At 39.5% G+C, this 19,094-nt stretch overlaps 2 protein-coding genes across 6 annotated transcripts; one reads left to right on the top strand and one right to left on the bottom strand.

The window, feature by feature from the left end:
- Positions 1-1,375: 1,375 nt before the first annotated feature.
- On the top strand, positions 1,376-14,459 carry creb5a (cAMP responsive element binding protein 5a). 5 transcript variants are annotated; one of them, XM_082185678.1, is made up of 10 exons: positions 1,376-1,429; positions 2,678-2,750; positions 4,471-4,574; positions 4,962-5,161; positions 8,114-8,177; positions 8,294-8,374; positions 8,941-9,246; positions 9,330-9,551; positions 9,671-9,770; positions 10,822-14,459. In XM_082185678.1, exons 2-10 carry the CDS (start codon positions 2,741-2,743, stop codon positions 10,956-10,958), a joined length of 1,224 nt encoding a protein of 407 aa, XP_082041804.1. In that variant the 5' UTR covers positions 1,376-1,429; positions 2,678-2,740; the 3' UTR covers positions 10,959-14,459. The 5 variants fall into 5 exon arrangements, with proteins under 5 accessions (XP_082041804.1, XP_082041802.1, XP_082041801.1 ...); XM_082185676.1 differs by lacking the exon at positions 1,376-1,429 and adding an exon at positions 3,014-3,107 and having other exon boundaries at positions 2,310-2,750; positions 4,977-5,161; XM_082185675.1 differs by lacking the exon at positions 1,376-1,429 and adding an exon at positions 3,014-3,107 and having other exon boundaries at positions 2,310-2,750.
- tril (TLR4 interactor with leucine-rich repeats) lies at positions 13,465-17,329 on the bottom strand. The gene has a single exon (XM_082185674.1). It carries the CDS (start codon positions 17,042-17,044, stop codon positions 14,762-14,764), a length of 2,283 nt encoding a protein of 760 aa, XP_082041800.1. The 5' UTR covers positions 17,045-17,329; the 3' UTR covers positions 13,465-14,761.
- Positions 17,330-19,094: the final 1,765 nt, after the last annotated feature.

The following is a 19,094-nucleotide window of genomic DNA, read 5'->3' as shown; positions in this document are numbered from 1 at the left end:
GAAGTGAACTCGAAATCCACAGAAATCCACAGCTAACGTCTCACTGACCAAATTTACTTTTCATTTGAACAGTCCAAAAAATAGTGTGCATTTTACTTAAAGCTGTCAGCGATCAATATAAGTTTAGACTGTCTTAAAGGGATAGTTCACTCAAAAATGAAAATTGTGTCATCACTTACTCAACCTCGTGTTGTTCTAAACCTGTATGGGTTTCTCTGTTCTGTTGAACACAAAAGAAGATATTTTGAAGAATGTCGGTAAGCAAACAGTTGATGGACCCCATTGACTTCCATAGTGGGAAAAAAAAATACTATGGAAGTCAATGGGGTCCATCAACTGTTTGGTTACCGACATTCTTCAAAATATCTTCTTTTGTGTTCAACAGAACAGAGAAACCCATACAGGTTTAGAACAACACGAGGTTGAGTAAGTGATGACACAATTTTCATTTTTGAGTGAACTATCCCTTTAAATGACAAATGACAATAAACTGTCACATGATCAGAGCTGTTTAATTTTTGTTTACCCCTCTAAAAGTTGATATCAGTGTCAAAGTTCTATAAAGCATGTCTCCCCAGACAGCAACATAGTGTCGGCCATGATCCGGCCCACATCTGGTACGCGTAGAATCCACATGTACCGGATGTGGGCCGGATCTGAGCCGACACTACGTTGCTGTCTGGGATACAGATACAACCTTATTTTGTATAGGCTAAAGCTGTTATTAATTTATTAATAAAAATATCCCAATTATGAATTAATAACAATTAATTCATAACAATATCTCAAATCTAATTGCTACATTAACAGGCAACGAAATAAAATGAAAAAGAAAAGTAAAGAAATATTAGGCTAACCAATGTTACTGATATAAAAAAATCTATGTTATTTTATGATTTGCAACTTTCTGTTGGGTCTTTTTTTTTTTTTTACTATGACTATAGTTTTCCAACGATTAAAAAAGGCAAGCAGTTTATTTCTTTGACCATCCAAAAACCAAACAACAACTGTCTGGAAATAAATTGGAATTAAAAGGGTTAAGCCAAGAGCTAACACGCTCATACATGCCCTTTCTCTCTCTCCTCTCTATCATTCGCTCATCGGGACCGTCCCGCGCACAGCTCCAGACAGCTGTTGGCGCAGCACGCACCGAGCGAAGCGCCTCCCACTCCCCTTTTTTCTCTCAACGCGCCAATGTCCGCATCGGACGCCCGCTACATCCTACGGTGGGCGGGTGCGCGCGGTCTGAAAACCCCTCCTCTTTTTAAAAAGCGGACCGCAATGATTTAGAAGTTCAGGAATCCCACGTGACGTCACCGTGAGGTGATGTAATGCTTCTGTAAATAGATCATATTGTAATCGCGTTTCACTTCAGCGTGCTTCGTCTGAGCGCGAGGAGCGTTGCTAGTCTCAGTCTGCGTGCGTTTAGGTAAGTTAGTATTACTGTTTTACACTCGCTTGTGAATATGATTCCACAGTTCCGAACACAATTGGAGCGCGTTTCTTGTACAGTGCTGTTGGTATTTTTGTTTGTTACTGTTGTTGTTGTTTTACTATCAAGTTAGTGTCTGTCAAAGTGCCGGTTTCATTGAGATGTTCGTAAACTGTGTGAATGTCTATTTGAGGGGGTGTGACACCACCAAAAAACAGATTAAAAACGAGTATTAGAATAAAAAGGTTTTGACTATCCGAAAAGGGTGTCTTTGTAAATCTTTACTAGTCTAAAGATTGTCAACAAACTTGTCAACAAATACGTTTTAGGGGAATGGCTGTTTGACAGTTAACTGTTCAAAGTCTGTTTGAATTTTGAATATTTAAATGTTTGATCGGACACGTGCGCATGTTTTGAGGGTGTAGTAGGCTAAGCCTTAGCATTTACTTTGGGTTAATCAAATTATTATTAGGCAATTATAATTATTAGCTATAATTTTTTTTCCAAATATGACACCTGCCGACACGTAGCCTATAGCCTACTCCAAAGTGATTCAGACAACTTCACGATGTTTTCATCGCTAAAATGTCTTATTATTGCCAATGGTTAGAATGTCTGATCTCAGTTGTTTGGGTTTGTAAAATTCTTGACACCGCGTGAGTCCTCCGGTTTCGACATTACGTCATTCTGCAGGCCGGATAGACGCTTTAGCACCGTACCCGTCTTGCCAATTCAAACTCTGGCCCGGCTGAACTAAATGATGATGTCATGACTAGAGGAATGCTCACGTTATGAGTGATTGGGCAAGTAGCGGGTGTTATATATATATATATATATATATATATATATATATATATATATATATATATATTGCGCGACTATGGTGTAAGAATTATTACGGAGAACTCATAAAGAAGAGAACTCAAACTCAAACAAGGAAATGTGAGTAAAATATAGAGAACTGAGAGAAATATAAATAGCTAGTGCGTTTTAAAAACTGCATTTCACTAATAAGGTGTCATCTTTCTGTATATATGATCTGTCTGTCGTTTATTAGCATGAAAGTATGTAGATAGATAGATAGATAGATAGATAGATAGATAGATAGATAGATAGATAGATAGATAGTGTCGTTTTTATTTGCCTGTTTGTCTGTTTATTTGTCATGAGCATTTTATAATGTCATCTCCCATGTGTGCATGTGTTTGTATGTCTGTGTGCATGTGTGTGTACATGTACGTTTAGTTTTTTTTAGATCACAGTGATGAATATTGATCAGGACAGGCCATATGAGTGCACTGCTCCTGGATGCTCGCAGGTAAGTGACAAATGTCCAGTTTGCTGGTGGTTGTCTTGTCGTCTAGACTCTAGACGATATGACATCTAGACAAGAGCCACAACAACAATGTGTTTTATGTATGCTGTCGTAAATTTTAGCCATCACTTGGAGTGCAGTAAATTGAAGAATTGCAATTCATATCAGAAAACACATGTGTATCTTTTATGTAATATATTTCATTTAAAACAGCGGCTGTGCTTTTTCAGTATTGTCACGGCCTACCATGTTTCTTGTTCTCATAGCGCTTTCAAAGAGAAGATCACCTAATAATTCACAGACACAAACATGAGATGACCCTTAAATTCCCTTCTATTAAGTGTGACAATATGCTTTCAGGTAAGGGTGGGTACGCAATTATTCACACAAAAACACACGTTTTATCATCAACAAGTATTCATATTTTCTATGCAACCAATATCAATCTACAGATCGAGGTCAGTAATATAATAGCCTGTGAAAAGTGAATGTGTGTGTGAGTGTAATGATAGGTCATGCTCTCCATCTCCTTTAATTTAGGATTTAGACAGTGTCTGTTACCCTGGAAACCCAATGTCTGATATATAAACATCAGCCCGACCCTTGACCTCCGGGGTCTGTGAGCCATCATTGCAGCGACAGAAACATTTACATAAAAAACAAAAGAAGAACTTTACCTTCTGACCCCTTTCATAGTAATCTAGAAAAAGCAGTTTCGTTTAGACTACCTCTAAATTACCAAAACAACACGAGCAAAATCAGGCTCATGTTTATGACATAGGGTTAATTTTTAACATTTTCCCAGCATGCCAGAAGATTACTTTCGACAAGTTCTGCTCTTGACATTGAGTAGAGGGCTAGATTCTTTACATTTGTTTAGAAAGCCTGAAGGTTACTTGATATTGATCTACTGATCTAAAGTTTTCACTCTATGACCTTGAGAAATCTTCAATGCCTCCTCAGTTTACATGTTTAGTACACACACACACACACACACACACACACACACACACATACACACACACACACACACACACACACACACACACACACACACACACACACACACACACACACACACACACACACACACACACACACACACACACAAATACATATATATATATATATATATTATATTTAATTGTTTTTAATTTATTATGTATTCTACTTCTATCTTATCTATTTATCCTACCTTTCTACACTTTAACTTTAAATGAGATTTTTCCAGCACTTAAATTTTCATTAACACAGTTTCCAAATATGCATAGATATTAATTAATATATTATTTATAATAATATATAGTATTTGATAAAATATATAAAAAAAATTATACAATGTTGAATTTATGCTACGCCCTACTGATTGCACTGTATCATCTTATTTATCATGTATTCTTCTCTTTTCTTATTAGCCTACTTCTTATTTCATTTTAAAACAAGTTTGAATCCATTTTTATTTTTATAGTTATTTTTATTGTTTGTGCATCTATCTGTTATGATTAATTTATGATTTAAAAAAAAAAATATTATTATTATTATTATGTGCAATTCTTATGTAAAGCATTTCGAATTACCATTGTGAATGTGCTGTATAAATTAACTTGCCTTGCCTTAATTAATAAAAATCTCATTGTTCAATCGGGTTGTTACTTTCTTTATATATTGCTAGTAGCATTTTATAAGAATACATAATAAACATGTATTCTTTGTTCATCTATAGATCAGACTCCAACTCCGACCCGTTTCTTACGGGACTGTGAGGAAGTGGGCCTCTTTACTGACCTGGAGCTTAACCAGTCACAGGCGGAGGAGGAGACAAAACCGGTGAGAGGAAATACATGTTTCAAAAGCTTACACAAATGTGCGAGTAAATAAATGTTTGCATAAAAGTCCATGCTGTATAAAGTAGTATTAAATAGTAAAACAAAAAGTAAGCAAACATTTAACAAAAATGTAAATTCCGCACTTGCTTGTGTGTATGTGTTCATGTGGATGGTAGCGTGAAAACAAAACCAAGCAATCAGATCAGATTATCAGATGATCATATTAAGAGTATTAAATATCAAACAGTTCTCATACACACACAGATGGAGAGGTCAATAGAGGGGCAGAGGAAAGAGAAATTAGATAAATTAGATTTTAAAGTATTATATGTATAGAATATTTAGCATATAAATGTTTTCTAAATTCTACAAATATTCTTGCTTATAGAACTTTTCTGCTCAGGTGTCAGGTCAGAACCAGCCTCACACTGAGACACAACCTCAGCAGGGTCAACATCATCAGTTTCGGCCTCAGCAACAGCAACAGTGTGCTCTGGCCCATCTGAACCAGAACCAGAACCAGCTCCACACACACAGCTCACAGACTCAGTCTCAATGCACTGCCACATACTCCACTTCAAATAAACAGTGAGTATAGCATGCATTTATAAGAATACCCTCATACTCTTCTTTTCTCATTAAAGGCAGGACCGGTTCTTGACTATAGAATGGTGAGCTGGCAGATATCCTGGATGGGCAATTGTTTTTTATTTATTTGAATTTAGATATATAGATATTTTAAAACATTGGTGCTTTGTCTGCAGCTCTGCATGTAGATATCTTATTTTCACTGTAAATAAAACAGTTTTTACTTTTAAACCATCCAATGACAATTCTGAAAATAAATGTGACAGTAGCCTACTGTTGCTATAGTAAACCAATAGTTAAAAGATAAATATTATCTATTGATAGATTGTCACGTGTGACTGTGGTGAATAAAACGCATGACGATTGAAATACTACAACAACAATCTTTAATAAAACACTCAGGAATTACAGGAGAACTCAGGAGAATAAAGCGAACACAACCACTTAATATTGACGAGAACAGGAAAAGGAAACAGAGAGAAACAGAATGACTAATCAATGAGTAACCAAGGAGATTAACGAGAACTCAGACAGGTAGATTGAAAACAGGACACAAAAGTGACATTACACCCCCCTTCTGGAAAGGTGCGTCCTCGTGCCTTACAAGGTCCAACTAAGGAAGGAGGGCAGGGTTCTGGAGGAGGACGTGGAAGAGGACGGGAACAAACACAGTCAGGGGCAAACAACACAGTCCATGGGGAAGTGGAGGGAGGGAGTAGCCAGAGGGGAACCAGGAACATGAGTGGTAATGTAGGAGCCCAGAGTCCAGCTAGGAAGGAGGCCCACTGCAGTGTCAACGGAGGGAGGAAACATGGTCGAGAAGCCCTCACCGACATCATAGGGACAAGCAATGGAGATGGAGCCTATGGTGGTGGAGCCCTGAATGCAGATGGGACCCTGTGACATCGCTGGACCTGGCGGCCGCGACGGAGCCACAGCGACGACCGTCCGAGGAGGAACCTTGGTACCGGAGGGTAGAGGAGCAACTGAGGACCTGAGGTGGAGCCAGAGGGAGGGCAGAGGACAGCTTGCAAGTCTGTGGTGCAGACGAGGTGATGTCTGACCGAGGTGGAGCCAGAGGATCGAGGGAGCCAGCTGTAGTTGTAAGGCTGATGCTCCAAGATGGAGCTGAGGGAGGGAGGAGCCAAGGTGGAGGAGTCTGGACATCTGACCGAGGTGGAGCTGGAGGATCTAGGGAGCCTGGTAAAGCCGTAAGGCAGATGGTCCCAGGTGGAGCTGAGGGAGGGAAGAGCCAAGACGGAAGAGTCTGGACAACGGGCCAAGGTGGAGTGATGGGATCAGCGGCTGGAGGCGGAGTCAGGGGACACCTTCTTCTAGGAGGAGATGGATGCCGGTAGGCCTGAGGTGGATCCACCCCACAGAGGGGAAGCAGAGGAGGAGGAGCCGAGGGACTGACGGGAGACAGCAGAGACTGGGCAGAGGAACTGGCTGAAGCTTGAAGAGGAAGTGGGAGAAGGAGGCTGGGTGGGAACTCTGGAGATGCAGGAGAATTTGTGCTGGGAAGAACCAGCGGGGGTGCAGGACAGGAGACTCTGAACTGGGTGGAACCAGCTTTAACACAGGAGATTTCTTACTAAATATGACTATCGGGGTTGGTAGATCAAGGTAAAATTCCATTTCTAGTTCATCATAAAAATTAACTGCTCCTGGTCCTGGCACAGCAGTTGGACTGCCAATAAGTCTTTTAATCGGTCCGTTCTTCTGTCACGTGTGAACGATGATAGAAATACTACATCAACAGTCTTTAATATAACACTCAAGAATTACAGGAGAACTCAGGAGAATAAAGCAGACACAACCACTTAAAATTGACAAGAACGGACAAAGGAAGAAGATAGAAACTTATGGTACGTTTACACAACAACAATATGCTTAAAACTGAGAAGATTTTCCTTTGAGTTTTCCACGTACAGACGACACCATTGTCAAAACGGTGTCGTGTAAACAGCCCCTTAGGGTATAAATACAAGAGGCAAACAAAGGGAACTAATAATGACCAGCTGAACAGAATGATTAATCAATAAGGAGATTAACGAGAACTCAGACAGGCAGGTAACAGAATGAAAACAGGACACAAACATGACATAGATAAACCACACACTCTTACTTCAGTGTTGTTGTTAACATTCTGGTTTAAAGCAGACAGTTTGCTTTACAATATGAAGATGCATATTAAGATACATTTTAAACCCATAATTCGCACCTTGATAACAGGCAAATATCTCTGCCCGTTATCACTCGATAGATTGTCAGCCTGTTTTTCCACAACAGACTGAAGCCGCCTCGTGTATAATGCAGCTTTGCTTTCATCTAAAAAGGAAAAATACAGCAATTTCCTGGTTATATTATTTGTTGGGGCAGTCTTCCGCCCATCCTCAAACTTCTCAGCACGCAGATTGCTTGTAATCAATGCACAAATCATAAAAAAAGATCAACGCTATATTTGCCTAACATCTGATTGGGTGGCAAGCTCAGCCCACCCCTGCCCATGCTTAGATCTATCCCCTATTAAAGGTCAAAATTTTAAATATTAATATTTGAATAGCCCCTATTAAAGGGAAAAAAATGCTTTTACACAGACTATGGGGGTACAGAATATATTCATGGTACAAAGTAAGTAAAAAAGTAAGTCATTTAATGCAACACAGCATCATACATTTAATTTTATGGGACTTAGAATATTTAATTTTTTTAATGTAGCATTGCATCTTTAGAATTTGCCACCTTGTCTTTGTAAAGATGTTAAAAATATTGCAAATGAATGTTTAACCTTTACATTATTATATACTTTTTACTTATACTTTTTCACATAATGGGACATTATGTCCCCCACAAATAGCAGCCCTGTGTTAACTTTCTGAAAATTATTGTTTGTCTGTACTTTTAGTCTTTTTTTCCATTACTTATCTGAATCCCTCTAACTTATTTCAGATCTGCACCCAGCTGTCTGCACAGCACCCAGGCAAACACCATGCCTGGAACATTAGCCATGAATGTAAGTAAATCTGAGAGCATTTCAAAGCCACCTGCACAGTAAAATAATGATCGAAAGTAGGAGCTCTATTTCTTTTTACGTCAGCGCATTCATTTCATATATTTTTAAAATAACAGATGGAGGCGCAGTTGTCAATGAACTCCAGTATGATTGGCATACCAGGCCCCGCCCACTCTGGCTCATGCTCCTCCCTTCAGGTACAGCCCCATACTAATGATTTGACTCCATGGTTACAGGATTATGATGTCTCTATAGAAACATTACAAGTCAGACAGGGCTTATAATGCCGCAGTGCTTTGTAACTAATGTAGACATCTTGATTGTGTTATCTAATTCAGACACATGCAATGTTGCGGTCTTGCCTGTTAAAAAGCTGCATTCACGCATGCACACACACACTCACTAACACATGCAGGAGTCGCATGCGCTGATTCTCTTCAGAACGTGGAGGAGATTACATTTCAAAGGCTTCAGGTTGACCTGGTTATTATCTGACTTTTCAAAGCCGTCTTTGTAGATTCTCTGTGTTCTGAAAAACTTAAAGTGCCAAGCAATCTTACCATCGCAAACAATCACTGCTCACAGGAAACCTTAGATGTAGAAATTAAAAACACATGGTTGCCTGCAAAAGTTGGTAAAACAAATCTGGCTTTAGGCTTTTCCCTTTTTAAATAGCAATTATACACAGTGTTACATGACATTGATGTTGACGGTGACCCCATGAGCCTTTCTGACCCATCTTTCCCCGTCTCTAATCCTTCAGAGGTCAAAGGTCATACCAGCTCACAGCCAGCCTGCAGTTTCCAATGGCAGTCAGAATCCTCTTTGCCACATGATGGAGATGATGTCGTCACAACAGCACCCACTGTCGCATTTACAATCCTCATCTCATCATCACGCATACCAGCAGCACTGCCACAGCCAATCACCGCAAAGACTTGCACATCAACGTCAAAGCATAGACCAATCACATCACAGCCATGCTCACCACTCTCCACCCACGCACTTGCATCCTGGCTCCTCCCACCAGACTGCCCCTCCCCTTTCACATCAGCCAATACCTACACAGGTCTAGATTTTTGCGCCAAACTCTGACTTTTACAGTTTGTATTAAACTATTGTGTTATTTAATCCAATGTTTGTGTTTTATAGATGTCCTCCACACCAAAACACACACACTGCCCGCAGTCTCCTCCCCAGCCGACCGCGAGCAGACGCCGACGGACAGCAGGAGACGACCCGGATGAGCGCAGACAGAAGTTTCTGGAGAGAAACAGAGCTGCTGCTACGCGCTGCAGACAGAAGAGAAAAGTCTGGGTATCGTCGTTGGAGAGGAAGGCTGAGGAGCTTACACACACTAACTTACAGCTACAGGTACACATTCACGATTGGTTTACATATCTGCCTTGCAATATCATCAAATACAATTGACACTTCATGATAGATTCATGCGTTTGCTGCTTTGTTCTCATTTATTTGTTGTCTTCTCTTAGAATGAGGTGACATCACTCAGGACAGAAGTCACTCAACTGAAGCAAATTCTTCTTGCACATAAAGACTGTCCTGTCTCTGTGAGACAAAGAGAAACGCAGAGTGAGTATGAATCATTTGGTCATTCTCTCCTCCTTTCTTCTCTTTGGTTGAATCACATTAAAACCTGTGGAGAACATGTCTGCATCTCATATTTCACCCCAAAATAGTAACAATAATAATAATAAAAATAATAATAAATTATATATTGCTTAAAAAAATTAATCCTATTTTAGGACAACTATGTTTTTTTGCAAAGAAAAAAGTAAATTGAATGCAAAGAAAAAAGTGAATTGAAAATAAAAATAATTATTGAACTGTCATTTAAAATGCCATATAAAAAAATTATAAAAATAAAAATGTGTAAAATAAATAAATAAAAGCACAATAATGAGAACATTTATAGAATTAAGAATAACAATAAGTAAACAAGAAACAAATTTTCTTTAATTATAATTTTAATTTTAATTAAAAGAAAGAAAGAAAGAAAGAAAGAAAGAAAGAAAGAAAGAAAGAAAGAAAGAAAGTCCGGACACATTGTGACACACCATGAAAAGAATGTCAGACATCCCTTAAAATATATATAATTTTTAATAAAATATTTATTTAATTCGATATTCTTTCACTACCGTAAGATTTTTTAAAAGTAATTAATACTTTTATTCATCAAGGATGCATTAAATTGATCAAAAGCATAGTAAAGAATAAAAAATAAAAAAAACAGTTACACAGTTTCGACAAAAATATTAAGCAGTTTTCAACAATGATAGAATATAGATGTTTCTGATGGATCAGGTGAAACTGAAGACTAGAGTAATGGCTTGACATAAATAAATTACAGGATTTTAAAATATATTAAATTATATTAAATTAGAAAACAGTTATTTAAAGTGTTTATAATATTTCACAATATCACTGCTTTACTGTATTTCGATTAAAATGCAGCCTTGGTGAGAGTAGAAGACTTTTCAAAAACATTTTTAGAATCTTACCAGCCCCACACCTTTGAATGGTAGTGTATTTATATTGTGTTTTATTACATATAATGTGTATATTATTTTATATATTTTGAAAATCCATCATTTTAATGAACTCCTTTGATATTCACGTTTAGGTGGAGTAAATAGCCCAACAGGAAGTCCCGTCCAGCAACATGCCATTCAACACAACAGCATCTCAACCTCAAGTTCGACTCTATCACACACACACCTCACCACACACTCCCACCTAACTAACAACACACAACTATAACATGCTTCTATATAGACAGAATGATGAGAACACAAAATACAGTTTCTCTTCAGAGCCATATGGTCAGGGCACCTATAACCTAGAGGTACCTTCAGTGCAAAAGCAAAACTGAACAGCAAAATTTTTAATCCAGAGTTATAAACTTGGAATCCTGACTAAAAGGGAATGTATGCATCACTCTTTAAAGAATGGAATAATTCATCAAAAGTTTGTCTATATTTATGGCCCTTGTTATCTCAGGAAATTAGCCGAGGGTCAGATGGATGTTTCCAGTGGTTTTATTTGACCTCACTATGATTTACAGTTTTTCTCGATTGCTTAAACACATTTCTTGAAACTATGCCTCATATTCTCAAAACAGTAAACACAAATCCATAACGTCTCACCCAATTCCCCAAACTTCCTATTTTCAGGTCAAAATGAAGCTCTACACTCAAAAGCATTCACTCTTGCTGAAAAACCAAACTTTGCCCTCAGAGATCACACACAAGCCCTCACAAACACACACACAACAACATAGTTGAATACATTGGCACATTATTATTTTTGTAATTCCTTAATGTACTGTACAGTACAATACACCAAACAAACAAACAAAAAAAATACTCTGCCCAGCATCCCATCTTTGGTCTGGGACAGGCCAGAGAATCTCGTCCACATCACAGGCTATTTTGGCCCTAGCCAGGCAGCGGGGGTAAAATCCTCTTATGCCTGTTCCCCGCTGACACGCATCAACTGAAATATTTCTTCCATTTCATCGTCTCTGTGTCCTAGAAAAATAGAAGTACTGATTACTGTAACTGTAACATCCTTTTTACAAAATGGAAGCATTCAGAAAACTCTATCTATATGTGAGGCAATTTGATGCATTTCTTTTTATTACAGTAGTATAGGGCAACAGCTACAGTACATGTAAGTGTTGTAACAGCACAGTGTACTGCACTCAAAAGTTACAGTAGAGAGCAGTCTGAAGTACATCTACTGTACCTGTTTTCCCCCCTGAAGGTTCTTTTGATCGAGGCGACGGTGAAGAGACTCAAGTTTGGCTGTACTCGTTGCCCAGTCTCCCTCATAGTCATACCATGGACAAAGACATGGGCAACTAGAGTGGCACTGCTTGTTTCTTTGGCCTTGCCCTTCACCTTCCTCATCCTCCACTCCCTACTTTTCCTCTTCCTTCCCCTATTCCTCCACTCCCATCTCCTCCTCCTTTTCCTCTTCCTCCTCCTCCTCCTTCTCCTCCGCTTCCTCCTCCTCCTCCTTCTTCTCCTATAGTGTTTATAGTTTAGGGAAATGGGTGTGCTTTTTGATAAATGGCATTATGGTTTTAAGATTTTAGTTCAAAAGCCTGGTTATAGTGTTTAAGCAATCAAGAAAAACTGTAATACAGTGCTCGAAAACAAACTGTCCATTTACACTCACTAAATTTAGTTTTCTTATTATCAAACCTGTCTCTCACCCTCTTTGTACCTCTATCTGTCTTCTTACACTTCTCCTCGTGCTTTTTTACAGCTGATCTTTCTCAGGGACACTCATCTAGGTTACTCCTGGAGTATGTGTGCATATTTGTGTGTATGTGTGTTGTTTTTTGGCCACTTTCAGTGTAAATGCTTTGCTAGCTTCAGTGACAGCTGTGTGTGCTAAATCCTGAAACTAATGGCAAGGCTGTGTGAAATGCATTGAATCAGGGCAGTTGTAAATCTGTAATTGTAAATAGGAATCTCTAGTTTTATAAATGAATGATGATGCAGCTAAAGCTTTTGTTACATGTTTGTCTTCGCTGTAAATATTGTCAGTGGTCCCTTGGCAAATGATCAGGTATCACATTACCTAATACTGAGTGTGTCACATGTGAATTTTGGATTGACGGAACATGCACCATGCATTTTTATATAGCCAAATTCAGAATCATGTGTAGGAATGATGGTAAAGGACTCTTGTATTACTAATCGCACTCATGGCACTAGGAATGTCTTACAGTATTCTCAATACGGCATAGCTACATCATTTCACACTAACTGGTTCACAGACAATCAAAATGTCAGACATTTCCTGGAAATGACATGCAAGCATGTGTGCTATCTCTTATAACAAATGCTTAGATAAAGCATTTATATGGCTATAAATTCTGTGGAATATGGAATTATGAATCTGGAAGAGAAAAAAAAGAATGTTTGTAAACACTGCAGGTTTAAACTTTTATGCATGTACAGTTTTTTTTTTAAATATGTATCTATTTTTGTACACATTTGTGGCCATGTTTAATTAAAGCACTTAATATCTGTATCCATATGTTCTGATCTCTTTTTTCACGGTTCATCGTAATAATTTCATAATGCTGTGATACAACTGCTTTTATTAGAGTACCCTGCTTTTTACAAGACGTTAACATCAAAAATTAAAATGTATCCAACTACCTGAATTATTGCTGAATTATTCTGAGGGTTTGAATGGATAGTTGAAATAAATGATTGTAAATTGTGGTTAGACAGAGTTGGAGTTGAAGTCTTGTGAAAACTTTTTATTGTTTATTGCGCCATCTTATGGTGGAGTTTTGCAGAAAAGCTAGGCAGTATCCAGTTTGGCATTGAAGGGTATATAAGATTAGAGTTGAATTAATTATAAAGGGAAAAATATTGAAACCATTACACACAAACTAGCATTAACAATCACTATTAACATCTATATATTTATTGGGGGGAAAAAGCAATGATAAAGGTGAAATGTATAAAATGTACAGGTTTTTTTTTTTTTTTTACTGCTTACACACGTTTTCAAAACTTTGCCTCTTTTTCCCCCAAAACTTTACACACAAATCCAAGAACTGCACTCACAAAATGCAAAATGCCTCACATCTCTTGCAAAATGAAGCACTGGATTCAAAATATCACAAACACATATCAAAAGCAAACATTTGTCTTACTTGCAAACACCTTTGCCATAATGTTATATTTTTGGATACATCATATACAAACAGTTATTCAAAACCTAATGCTCTTCTTTCATGAGCTCCTATGTACATTTCTGTACAACATTGAAAATAATTGGCAGAGAGATGTTGAAAAATTCACGGTAAACACGAAAGCATGAAACCAAACAATTGTTTTACTGTAAGCATTTGTGGTTGTGAATACAGTATTACACAGTCCGAAAAACCTATAACTTGACCTTTGGCCTATTTATAGGCCTATTCTAAAGCCATGATTGGTTGGTGTTACTGTAAATAGTAAAGCAATGAGTGTTTGCACATGTGAGGAGTTAGTGAGAGGCACTGATGAATTAGTGTGGCATTTTGATAGGTTGTGTTTGAAAAAGGAAATCAAGATACATCCTGTTAGATTTTTGTGTTACATAGAGAAATGTGTGTTGTGGTTTGCAAAAAGTGTTTTATGAAATTGAAAACTGAGTCGAAGGCCGAGAATTAGTGTATGGTTTTGCAGATTTTGTGTGTGGTTCTGGTGTTTGAGTGTCCGGTTTCAGAAATCGTGTGACAAGTAAGGATTTTTTGTGTAAGCAGAAAAAAAAAAAAAAAAAAAAAAAACGAACGAACAAAAGAATTTTGTGCTGTACTTCAATTGATATACAGTATATCTGTACAGGGTAAATAAGTAATACATTTTCAACAAGGACAGAAATACATTCATTCCAAAACCAAGCAATTCTGCCAACCAGCAGCTGATGCTTAGACAATCAACCAAAAAAAGAAAAGAAAAGAGATCTGTAATTTCAGTGGTTTTGGCAAAAATCATTTGAGGCCTAAATGATTTTGTTAAAATTGTCTATTTTCAGACACACAAGACACTTCAGTCAGAGTATCTGAGCATTATGACATCATCATCTCTTCGTGCGGGGCTGTTGTCAAAGAAACGTTCGCCGGGGAACTGGATGAGGTCACCTTCTTCAGCCAGTTGTCTGCCACTCTGGTAACCGCTGAATTCAGAAGAGACACAGGTAGTAGCCACAGTCGAGCGAAACGGATGTCTGGTTGAGTACATGTGACGTACATGTCCATGAGCGGACGACTTCCTGCTTCTTATCCGCCTCTTCAACACACGCCCCAGCCAGAATACGCCCAGCAGAAGCAGGAGCAGAGCATTAGCTGTAAGGGCTGCCACTGTGACCAGCTGTAGGTTGACCTCACTTGTCACAGAGGGCAAAAGTGTGACAAATCCAGTGCAGTGATCTCTGGGGGCAACCTGGCACACAGCCCCATCCACTACGCTCTCCACACAGGTGATGTAGGTGGAGTCTGGGCGAAGCTCTTGGAGGATCACCGCCCGGTCAGATCCATCTGTGTAAACATAGCGTGGGAAACGGAAAGAATGGCCGAAACGGTCAAATAAAACCCGGAAGAGAAGTTCTTTCCCATGAACTAGTCCAACATCGGGAGTTGTGCTCCAATGGACTGTGGCTGTACTGGAAGTGACGTCTTCCACGCTAACATTCAGGATGGAGTGATGGTTGAATTGACACGCATCAGTGATCATTGTTATTCTTGAGTTATGATGCTTGGCTCTGTCCTGTAAGGGCAGGTTGAACTGCTCCTGTTGGGCCAAAGCAAAGTTGCTGTGGTTGTGGACGTGGCCTGTCAGGAACGTGGACATTGTTGAGGAAAAATCAGATAAAGAGCCATTTTTCCCAGCTGTGGGTCTTGGTCTTGAGCTGACCAGTTTCCTCTTCTTCTTTCTTTCAAATGTTGTCACAAGCCCTTGCTTCCCCTCGTCCCCTTGGACCCCTACTCGTTCATGTATTTCTCCTTCTCGCTTCTCTCTTTCCTCCTTGAGAATAGATGTCTCTGCTACTGCTCCACGGCTCTCCATTGGCTGAGACAGAGGTTCTGACTCGCAATAGCCACTCATATTTCTCAGCTGCGAGTTGCTGACATAGTCCAAGTATTTTCCCGCCAGCGGTGGGGGGTGAAGGCAGCGCACAAACACGGTCAACAGCTTTCCCTGAGAATGCGCATGCGTCATCCAGCTTTTAAGCTTCTCCATCCGGCAGTCGCACGTCCAGTTATTCCCATTCAGTTCTACGTGAAACAAAACGCCGTTTGTGGCAAAAATTCCACCCGAGAGATTCATAAGACGGTTGTTTTTCAATTTTAAGGTTTTTAGATGTGAAAGGTGGCCGAAAGCACGGGGGTCCACGCGAGATATGTGATTGTCGCTGAAGTCGAGGTGTTCGATGCGCTCGAGCGGGTCCAGCAGACCGGCCAGGATCTCTGTCAGCTCGTTCTTGTCAATCTCGAATTCTTTAACGCGCGCGAGCCCTTTGAGCGCGTCGTTGTCCAGCTTTAATATCTTGTTGTGGCTCAGCGAAAGTTTTGTTAGCTTTTTCAAATTCTGAAAGACGTTATTTCCAATGTGCCTTATTTGGTTGCCTGTTATTAGAAGAGCTGTAAGCGACTTAAGATGGGAAAACATAAAAATATCTTGCAGTTGTGTTTGTTTATTGTCTGATAGGTTTAAAAACTGCAGTTTGCTGAGCCGCGAAAACGCATTGCGGTCAATATGGCGAAGCTGGTTCGATTCTAAGTGCAGAAACATTAAATTTGTCAGACCTTTGAAAACGGATTCTTTTAAAAACTCTATAGAATTTCCATCAAGTCTCAGTTTGACCAAACTGTTTAAGTGACTAAACGATTCAGAAGTAATGTCCTTTATTTTGTTGTTATTGCTATATAATATTGTGAGTTTTTTCAGCGACTGTAGAGTCCCAGGTTGTATTGCCGAGATTAAGTTGTTGCCCAGATATAGTTCCTCCAGCTTGGAAAGTTTCTCGAATGCTTTAGGGTGTATATTCCTTATTTGGTTAAACTGGAGATTAAGTCTCATTAGGTTACCATAACGCATGAAGTCGAAGGCGCTGAGGTTGTGAATGAAGTTTCCCGCAAGGCCGAGAACCCGCACGTCCCCTGCGCGCTCCACCTGTGGCGCTTTGGGCACCGCGCGCAGACCGCGATTAGCGCACAGGATATGCTGCGCGTGCTGGCAGTCGCATGTTTCAGGGCAAATGGCGCAAACAGGCGCGAAGAATAAAAGCGCTCCACTGCCCAACAAAAGAAAGCTGTAGAGCAAATATGCCATTCCAGTGACACGCAAACAACAACACTCTCAATACATTCCTTTGTTTCAGTCCAGGTTCGCCAAATTCTTCCTCACCGGGAATTAAAGCTTTGCGGATGCAGTGCCTCCCGAATACAGACATTTAGATTATGTTTAGGTGTAGCACGATGGCATAGCGATTTGAAGCTATATTGAGATATCCATGCACAACCGTTGCAAACTGATCTGGTTCCAACCAAGGAAACATTTGCCTCCGTCAGACTCTCTCATCCCCCAAGAAGTCATCTGTTGCAGATTACACACACACACACACACACACACACACACACACACACACACACACACACACACACACACACACACACACACACTATAGTCATCTCCGAGTTCAGGCACGGATCACCCCGCCCCATCCCCTCCAGATGTCGACATTACAGTCACACGACATACACACACGGATCTAGAGATTCTGGTTCAGATTCATCTGAACGATTCATTAGGTTGCGTTAAGGATTCTTTTAGTATTTTAAAAATGTAGGGGAAGAAACGCAATTCCTATTGCATTTACTGCTCTTTATCAGTCTCCAAACGATTCAACATATTAGGCCCTATACACAATAAATCAGGAAAACAATTCTTCCAAGGGTTTGTTTACACACAGACTTTAGAATGACTTTTGCTAACTTTTAGAGGTAGTATGAATCCAATTCAAATAACTGGCCCTAAGAATACTAAAACGAAAAAATCTAAACTAATGGTTCAAATATTTTTTAGATGGAAGGGCCTGATAAAGTGACTAAATGACTTGCGAATCAGAATCAGTTAGTGGGTCGGTAACTGTCAAGACATATTCATGAGTGTTTTTTATTCACAAAAAAATGGCTCCTAAGAGTCATTCATTTGGCAATCAGACCTCACTGGTCACGTGTAGGTTTTTTATTCACTAAAAAACCAACCAGCTCGCTGGAGTCATTCTTTCGAGAATTGTACTGCACTGGTCTAACTTCATTTAAATTTTAGTCTACATTTTTCTATGATATTTTTTTAAAGGGTATAACAATTCTGGAAATTCAGTGAGATTAAAAATGATGTTCTCCTCAATGTTTTCAGCCCTATGACAAGAGATCAGTAAAACAAGTGGTGCTCACAAAGGCTGATTTATACTTCTGCGTCGGACCTACGCCGGAGCCTCTACGCTGTAGGCAACGCGTTGGTTTTAATTTATACTTCTGCGTCGTTGTCCGCGTTGACGTGCAATTATTCATGCAGAGGGACCATGTGAAACCCGAGGGAGGGGTTCTAGCAGACCAATCACAGCGCTTGCGTCCGCGTAGAATTGACGCGTTGTTACATTTTTGGAGAGGTGTGCGTCAGGGTACGCCGAAGGGTACGCGCGCTACACACAGCCTACGACGTAGCTACAGCAAGTTCGACGCAGAAGTATAAATAGGCCTTAAATTGGGCTTTGGGTGGAGCTTGATGTCCAGCACCCCCTCTCTGGATGTAATGGGTGGAGCTTGAAGTTCCAGCCACACCCTAAAGCCTGTTTTATGCTTCTGCGTCGAATCGACGGCGTACCCCCGCGGACCCCTCTGCGTCGACGCGAACCTCGACGCGACCCCTCCGCCGTAGCTTGACGTGCACCTCCAAAAAATTTTAACTACGCGTCGCGGTGACGCAGACCGCAGGGGCTGTGATTGGTCAGATTATACATCATTTCCGGAGTAAAATATATTAAAATAGAAAACAGTCATTTTAAATTGTCATAAAATATGTTTTGTTTTATTGTTTTTTATATACTAAACACAGCCTTGGTGAGCAGAAGAGACTTCTTTTAAAAACATTAAAAATCTTACCGATCTAAAACTTTTGACCGGTAGTGTATATGTATATATTTATATATATTCTTTTCTTTTTTTGTTGTTGCTAGAAATAAACTTCAATCAATCAAATCAATGTTTGTTTTGAAAAAAAGTTTGTTGTTTATTTACAATACAATGTTCACGGGTACATCATGGATATCAAGTAATTAACCAAGTCTGCCACGGGACACTACATTATCCTGCCATGG

This window comes from Leuciscus leuciscus, assembly GCF_965113295.1.
Source record: "Leuciscus leuciscus genome assembly, chromosome: 12".
In the NCBI taxonomy this organism is placed as follows: Eukaryota; Metazoa; Chordata; class Actinopteri; order Cypriniformes; family Leuciscidae; genus Leuciscus; species Leuciscus leuciscus.
Note: the sequence above shows the minus strand (reverse complement) of the source record. Positions and strands in the feature narration are given on the sequence as shown.

Bases quoted from the DNA above. Each gene is read 5' to 3' on its own strand.
- tril (XM_082185674.1), bottom strand. From the start codon at position 17,044: ATGGCATATTTGCTCTACAGCTTTCTTTTGTTGGGCAGTGGAGCGCTT.
- creb5a (XM_082185675.1), top strand. From the start codon at position 2,697: ATGAATATTGATCAGGACAGGCCATATGAGTGCACTGCTCCTGGATGC. The intron at 4,575-4,961 runs GTGAGAGGAAAT...TCTTGCTTATAG, and splicing joins CGGAGGAGGAGACAAAACCG to AACTTTTCTGCTCAGGTGTC. The intron at 9,247-9,329 runs GTCTAGATTTTT...TGTGTTTTATAG, and splicing joins ATCAGCCAATACCTACACAG to ATGTCCTCCACACCAAAACA.